This window comes from Nestor notabilis, unplaced genomic scaffold, assembly GCF_000696875.1.
Source record: "Nestor notabilis isolate BGI_N333 unplaced genomic scaffold, ASM69687v1 scaffold22437, whole genome shotgun sequence".
Lineage (NCBI taxonomy): Eukaryota > Metazoa > Chordata > Aves > Psittaciformes > Psittacidae > Nestor > Nestor notabilis.
Genome location: NW_009938133.1, coordinates 537 through 8,871, shown reverse-complemented (window position 1 = coordinate 8,871; position 8,335 = coordinate 537). Strand labels below are relative to the sequence as shown.

Genomic DNA, 8,335 nt, shown 5'->3' with positions numbered 1-8,335 from the left:
GACTTTAAACCCGGGACAGCAGGAGTCAAGAGGAGCAACCACAACAAAAGGGCACAAACTGCATTCAGCAACTCGATCCCAATTTCCCATCCCACTCCCTCCTTGGTGGGAGATGAACACACAATACGAAGGACAGGGTCTCCTTTCAGAGTCAAAACCATTTCTCCCTTTCACTCATCTCTTGTATGTGTTTTTTAGAGCTGGAGGTGTGGGGCTTGTTGCTGGGAGTGCTCCTAAGCCTGAGGGCATGCAGACCTCACATCAGGCAGGCTGCAGGCACCCTCTCTACAGGCACACTTCTAACCAGAACATCTGTATAGGCTGCTGGGCCACTGCCATGCTCTGGAAATATAAATAGGTGTTAAATTCAACTCCATGTCGACAGCGTGACACGTCTCTCAATAACCACAGCTCCAAAAGGAGCAGCACTGAACCACTCCAGCCCAGCAAGAAGGCAAGGAAGGGCACAGTGCCAGGCAGAGGATGGCCTGGTGCCCAAGCAGCTCATTTCCTTTGGAAGCAGCTGTTATTTCCCTGCAGCTTTGCTTGCTCTGCTTCTCCTGCTCTCCCTGGACCTTCCGAAGCGTCCCCTGTGACCATCACCCACAGGGGCATTGTGCTTTCCAGCCTGGCCCAGTGCCTTGCTTAAGGCAAGAGCTAGGGTGCCCGTAACAATGGGAAGGGACCCCTGCAGACCAGCTCATTTGCTTGGTCACAGCCTGCCCCATCTCCCCAATGGACCATTCCTTCAGCTGTCAATAGAGCAACTAGTGGAAACTGTCAGGGCCATCACAGACCTGATGATCCTTGAGAAATAAATACTTCAAGAGAGGCTTACGTCAGCTGCACCTCAGCGGTATGGCCACCCCCACCACCTCCCAGTCTGTTGTCCTTCAGGAGGTTAGTCTGCTCCAAATCTCCTGTGGGCTGCTTTGCTGGGGTTCACTGGGAGATCCAGAGCAGCATCCGCCGCACAAGGACACTCCAGACTGCCTCAAGGTCCTAGCAACCACTGATAATCGAGCTGTGAGGACCCTTACCTTGGTCTGCTTCCAAAGCAGTTTGCACTGGGAGGCTGGTGTCTGCCTTCCGTGGCTGTAGCCATGCTGCTGCTGTCCCGTCCAGGCAGCTGGGACTCTGAATGGGTGAAGAAAAAATGTGTGAAGAAAATGATTGGAACACCCCTCCTTCCTTCCCTTCCTCCTTCCAGAAGAGACCCACCAACACGCAAGGACCACTACTTTTACACTGAGGTGCTCTCCTTGTCCTCTGCTGTGCCATGGCATAGCCCATCCCCACAGTGCCCCGTGGTTCCAAGCACAGCACTAGGAAGGTAAATGCAGAACTGGTATTACCAGGAGAGTGGCCGCATTTATGACTCCCACATTTAGAATCATAGATTCACAGAATCATAGAATAATTAGGGTTGGAAAGGACCTTAAGATCATTCAGTTCCAACACCCCACCTCATCCTAGACACCCAAGGCTCTGTCCAAGCTGGCCTTGAACACTGCCAGGGATGGAGCATTTACCACTTCTTTGGGCATCCTGTTCCGGTGCCCCAGCACCCTTCAACTCCTAGTGAGAAAGAGAAGGAGCTAAAGGAAAGCAAAGCAGCAGCCCCTGTCCAGCACAAGCTCTGCTCACTCCCCTGGCAAATACCAGTCAATGTCTCTGCACACTCTCTGCCACAGGAACCCTTTTCTGGATTCATTACATACAGAAGCCGTTTCCCCAGTCCACACAGGACAGCAAGGGAAGGGGCTGAGCCACACAGGCAACTGGTAGAGGGCTGGAGCAGGGCCTCTCCTCTCAGGCCATTGTGCAGGCAGGGTGTGAACCTGTTGACGCTCCCGCTCCTGCCGCACCACACGCTCGCTCCTGCAGGAGCCTGTGCGCAAACCTAGATTGGGCAGGGGCCAGAGCCTTACCTGGCAGAGGAGGTGGCTGCTGGCACTGGGACACTGGCTCGGGGGTGCCGAGGGTGCTCTCAGCCCCGCTGCTGCTCACTGCCTCGAGCGCAGAGCTGCCGCATGCATGTGGAGCCGGGCAGCACTCGCCCTCTGTCACGGCACTGCCATTAGGCAGGCTTCCCAGATCAACAGTGGGCCCATCCAGGAAAATCGTCAGCTCTCCGACGGAGACAACGCTGCCTTTGTTCTCTGTCTGCAGGTCCAGGGTCAGCTGCCTGTTCTCCACTGTGGGAGATGAGAGGACATGGAGAAAGAGACCAAGCAGTCATCACTCAGGATGCCAGCGTGATGGAGGATGGCTCCACCACCCCAGCTCCCCCATGGGATGGAATGTCAGTCTCCTGGTCCCCTCCAAGCCTTCCAGCATTCCCAAAGGACAATGTGCCCACTCCCTCAGAGCAAGTACCACCAGCAACGGCCCCACACCTCCATGTACCTATAAGCACCACTAGAGGACGCCCAGCCAGCCCCCCCACCCCCAGCTCCCAAGGAAGACCCTTCTTCGCCAGCTCAGAAAGTGGGGTCCCACCACCCTGTTACATGGGGATGCAGCTGCCCCTGGGGCCCTCGCTGCGGCAGCTGAGTCCACCATCGCTCACAGATCCAGAAGCTGGAGCTGTAGGGGTGACCGTGGCAGGAAAGCCGAGGGATTCAGCTGGTTTGGCACAACACACAGGGCAAGAAGGGCTCTGCATGAGGGCAAGTACAGCAGATGCCTAGGACATGAAGCAAGCTGATGGCTACATGCTAAATGACGCCTCAAGCCCTGGCCTGCTGCAGAAGAAAAAGCAGCATCTTTCAGAAGCAGGGGTATCCTCATGCCACCTAGAAAACCCAGGCAAGCAGCAAAGAAAAACCCCAAGCACATCCCTCCATCACCATCCCTGCATATCAGTTCTACTGAATGAAACCAGCACAAAGGGCTGCAGCACCAGACCACCTTCACAGGAGCTTCTGGAGCGGGTGACATGGGCTGGGAAGGCTGTTGGAGACAGCTGCCAGTTCCACTCCCCTTCCTCACCAGCCAATTTGGCTCCAGCAGCTTGGCAAGGCTTTGCCAGCCTCAGCACCCGCACAGCTGGGCACCACAGCTTTGCCAGAGGTAACAGCCCTGGAAGCATCACTTGGGCACGGAGCAAGGGGCTGGAGTGACAGGTAAGGGGAGCTGATGACCTGCACGGTGCCATACACCAGGGCACCCAGAAGCGCTTTGAGAACCAGTGCCTGCCTATTTCACTGACACGTGTTGGCAGGCACAGCCCTGCAGCCTGAACACCCACTAACAACCCTTCCAGCTCCTCCGAGGCTTCCTGACAGCTCCCTAGACAGCAGCAGCGTTGTCCCCAACCTGGGGAAGCTGGGAAGCCACCAGCACACGGCATGGCTGAAGCAAGATGCAGTGCAGAGGGGCTGCCTGCAGGCCTCCCACAGCCTCCTCCACCCCTGCAGACCTATTGCAGGGCTGCATCCCCACAGAACATGATCCTCAGTGCCCACAATCAACAGAACACCATGATGCTCAATGCCACAGGCAGGCTGGGCTCTCGCACCATCGCAGCAATGTCTGCTGGAGCCAGCAGGACAAAGACACCCAGCTCTGCCACAGAAGTGCAGAACAGTTTGGCTGTGCCAGCATGGGACACCAGCCCAGGCACTTTCTGACTCATTTACTCAAATAATATTCTTATTATACACAGATTGCTCATGACACAATGGCACCATTTTTTAGCAACCTGCTTTGTCCCGGTCTGCTGCAGGGACAGGGTGCGGTACCTGCCAGTGGGAGCAAGAGGAGGACAGTCCGCTCCCCATGGACCCCTCATCCCGTCTCTAGCTCCGAGGTGAGACATGCTGGCAGGGCCCCAGGAGTCTGTAGTGACAACAGGGCTGCAGGACACATGGATCTTGTGACAGGATCTCAGGTTTTTAGTGCATGGGAGGCAGGTGCCCACAGTGCCCAGGCACAGCAGGAGCCCACGCTCACAGGGCACAGCGTGGAGGTTGGAGCCCGACTCTGTTGCTCATTACCCACCAATCAACCATCAAGAGATTCTGCTAAGCTTGCTCTTACCCATCTGCCTAGAGGAGTTACTCTCAGTTTGCTTCCAAAGGGAACTGATCTCAGTTTTAAGAGCCTGAGACAGAAGATGCTACTGAGCACAGCCAAAACCCTGAACAAATCCAGACCCTGTTTCTCCCTGGCTGCTCCAAGCCATAGGAATTTACACTTTCTTGGAGCCATGCGGAAGCCATGCCCGCCCGCTCCAGGGGTCCCCTCCATCCCCTGTGCACGCAGCTCTTCCCGCTGGAGCCACACAAGCCCTCATTGTGCCAATGCCCGGCCAAGGGGCGGCAGTGCAGGAGCTAAGACAAGGTGTCTCCACGCGGAGGATGTGAACACGAACCTCCCAGCCAGCTTCCTTCTCCCCCCTACACCTCCTTCAGCTTCTTTAAAGAAAATAAACACAAGCAGAACCTTCCATTCACTGTCCCCATCCAGCACGTGGGGCACACAAAGGGACATTGCTGTTGCACCAACAGAGGGTCCCCTGAGCGGCTGAGCACAAAGGCTGCCTGTGTCCTGACGGCAGCCAGAATGTCAGAAGGATTATTATTATTTTGGGAGGGGGTCTGGGGGTGATTTGGGCCTGAATAAGGTCTCAGTTCAGCTACTTCCAGTGCCCCGCACGCAGCATCAGAGCTCCCATTTAGCAGGAGTGAGCTGCAATTCCCACCCAGCCCATTAAAGCGGATTTACAGTTCCACCAAACGAAGCTGGTAGCAGCCAGTGCGATAACGGCCCCGGGCTGAGCCCGAGCCCTGCGGGACCGCCTGGAACCACACACATCTGACACCCGCGGGCACAAGCACCAGGGAGCAGCCCCACTGCCCCTTCCCTGGGTGGGGTGAGGATGCAGCCAGGACCATTCCCAGACAGGCACAGTGCTTCCCGCCCTCTCAGCTCCCAAACCCTCTTTGCACAGCTCCACTGTTTGCAAAGCCCAGTTTCCACTCAAACAGCTCCACACAAACAAATCTGTACCCACTGTCACCCCTCCAGAGCAGCCACGACTGCTGCTTATGCGGCCAGAAGATAAGCAGATCCTCTGGGCTACCCAAAAAACAGCAAGCTACTTGTGCCTTCATCAATCCACAGAAGAATCAAATCCCAGAGCCAGAACCATGCCCAAAAGCACCCTGGCACCAGACAGAAAAGGCAGGGCAGCAAATACATTAGTGGGAGCACCAAGCCACCCTGGCTTGCCTGGGGTCTCAGGGTCCCCCATGCTACCCAGAGCTCAGGGCTGGTGGGTGGGCAGCACCCACCTCCCTGGTGCTCTTTCCTTAACCACTGTACATACCTGCAGCCAAAAGAATGACTCCATGCTGTTGCTACAGGCCCCCCCAGGAAGAAGCAGGGGGAAAGCTGGACTTCCACAGCCACTCCTATACCACAGAGGAACAGATAATGTTTAGTGTCCCGGGTAAAATTTAAGCCTCCCCAGGCAGTGGAAGCTTTACTCATGCTGCTGGCCCAGTCTCAGCCACAAGCAGCTTAGAGACAAATGTGTCCCACTCCATTTATCTGCCAGGTATAACCAGGAGAACATCAGACTTCTGCTTCATTCCTCTGAACCATCACATGCCTGGGAGAGAAGACAAGATGGGAGGAGAAGGCCTGGTCAGAAGCCCACTGGCTCTGACCAGGCACAGCTGGTTGTCTACAAAACCAGCCCTGACAGGGAACAGGAGGACCAGAGCCAGTGGACCGCGCTGACACATTGGCTTGGGCACAAGAGCAGCCTCCCACCCAAAGAGATGGCCAGGGCATGGGGACAGTGCTGGTGGTCACAGTCCCATCAGCTCTGCAGGACACTTGGGACATGACACCCAGAAGGTGACGCAGGTTAGGCACAGTCCAGTCCTCACTGTGACTTCCTGGCTTGGATGACCAGCCCCATAAGACCATGGCCCAGCCACTACAGAGCCAGCTTGCTGAACACTCGCATCAGCTGGCCTGAGCCTTTGCCTTCATGACTCCTTGCTAACAGCCTTTGCTGCTGGAGCACACAGCAGAGCTCCCTACACATTACATCCACAACCAGGGGAAAAGCTGCGGCTTTCCAGAGGTTTAGGGGTCGCTGCTGGCTCCCTGGAGGGTCCTACAAGGTCCAGCTCCAGCAGCTCTGCCTGGGGCACAGCAGCAGGGAAGGAAAAAGCTGTGCAGGGTCTGTAAAGCCCTGGCATGTGGTGCCACTCCAGAAACTGGAGCCTCCTGGTGGAACTCGCAACCCGAGCAGCAAGCAATAGAAGAGAGCACTTTCATTTGTGGGCTGCAGCCCGGCTCGGACACGCACTGCTGGGCACTCGGCAGGACCAGCAGAAACCAGCAAGGCCAAGCATCAGCCTCCACACAGACCATGGTGCGAGGCCAGCCCCACGGGAAGGGCCGGTGAGGAGCTCCCAGAGCCTGGGAACAAAGACGTGCCTCTGCAGCAGGCAGGGCTCGGGGGCCGGGGCAGGGGGCTCTGCCATTGTGGATTGGCTGTTTTACCGGCGCCTGGGAGCAGCTCAGCTCTGTGGAAGGCTCCAGCTCGATTGCTGCAATTGAGCCCATTCTTGCTCATCCCTCGCCAGCAATCCCCTCTGAAAGCAGGAAGGTGCTGCCTGCCAGAGGAGAGACCCTGGAGGCACTGCCAAGGCATTGGGAAGCACTGAAAAGCAAGGCTGGACCCACCCGAAGCAGGAGCTCCAGTCCAACAGTTCAGGCTGTTAGCTCCAACAGGCTCTCCCAGTCTTACTGGGAGCTCAGGCCTGACCAGGCTCCCCACTAAGCTCTTTTTCCAGGCTCTGAGCCTCAAAGCTGAGACTCTTCCACCTGAAGTGAGGCGTGCTTGGCAAGAGGGCCAACAGAGGGAAAGAACAGGGGAGCTCCAGCACCTTCCTGGCAGGCAGGAGCCCTGCATGCTCTGCCACAGACGTCACCAGCAGCAAGAACACCACTCCTGTTCAAAAGCAGATCAACCAGAACAAGTCTTCTGCACCAAGTAGAACAACTACAGGAACACAAACCAAAGGCCAAAGCTACACTCACTTCTCAGTAACTTACAGAAAACCTCAACAAAGCCATTACAAACTCATCTAAGCTAGAAAGCATGTCTGCTGCCTAGCAGGAGCAGCCCTGGGGACTGCACACTTCTGCTGAACATGCAGGAGGGGAGAAAATGGGGGAGGGAATGGCCAGGCCCCCACCAGCAGCAGCGTCCACACGAATTTCACTGCCTTCCCCAGGCAGAGGGTTGTGGGCTGCATCAAAACACTAAATGTCCGACTTGGGATGGATTGAAATCCCAAATGCCCTTCGCACACCCTTGTGTGACCTGCCCACTTCCCCAGGCTGCAGGCAAGGAGCCCTTTCAAGGAAGGGGTCTCCCAGGGATGCAGGCTCTCATGGGGCCACTGTGGGACCAGCAGCAGCCTCTGGCCCAGTGAGAGCTGCAGCAAAGGCCAAGCAGCATTCTGCAGAGGAGAGAAGGGAGCAGGCTCCAGGCTAGACAAGAAGGGAAAACAAGAGCACATGGCTGACCACAGCAGTGCTGGCTGCCCTCAGCCCACAGCATCTTCCCAGCAGGGCACGCTCTGCAGCTTTAAGAATCCTCCCTCCCAGCCCTCGGTGTCAAGGAAAAATCTGACACGTTTTTCCTGGTGGATGCTAACAGACAAGCAACACCAGCCAGTTACCTTTTCCATTCATTTTCCACACAGCCCCCTGGGAGGCCCGCTAATGAAAGAGCCGATTGTGCCCCTGCAGAGGAGCAGGCAGGTAGGGCAGCAGCAGCTCCAGGAGCCTGGCACGGCATTGACACACCTCGGGAAGAAAAAGCTGCAAGGAGGGTGTCCTGGGGCAGAGACCCCCAATGCAGATCTCCTGACAGGAACAGCCCAAGCAACAGGCAGCCCAGCCCTGCAACTATCCAGGGGGCACGTTCAGGACCCCATTGGCTTTGCGAGGTGACGGTGGTGGCAGCAGCAGCACAGCTCCCCATGGGGCCCTCATTGCCCCAGCAAGACAAGGTGCCACCCAGGGGCACAGCCTGTCCACACAGGGGACACCCTCACAGTTACACAGTGCCAAGGGTGAGTGCCAGCTCACCCCGACCCCTGGCACTGGGGAGAGTCTGAACCAGCCCCATATGCTCCCGGGGCACAGGAGGCCCCTCTCCCCACTCAATACCAGGTCTGTGTCTTACAAGCAGCAGAGCTGTGCTTGGAAAAGACAGACTGAGCCTTTTCCAGCCCTGCTCAGCCGCTTGCGCAGCGCAAGCCCTGAATGGCTGCCTTTATGCTGTAGCTGCTGTCCC

General features: G+C 56.8%; 1 protein-coding gene across 1 annotated transcript in view; it reads right to left on the bottom strand.

Moving 5' to 3' along the window:
• Window positions 1-8,335, bottom strand: part of LOC104409344 (NEDD4-like E3 ubiquitin-protein ligase WWP2) — a gene marked incomplete at both ends in the record, with an annotated part of 24,173 nt that overhangs the window by 15,462 nt on the left and 376 nt on the right. Inside the window, 2 exon segments of the mRNA XM_010019183.1 lie at window positions 1,041-1,137; window positions 1,932-2,198. Coding sequence (XP_010017485.1) covers window positions 1,041-1,137; window positions 1,932-2,198 — 364 coding nt within the window.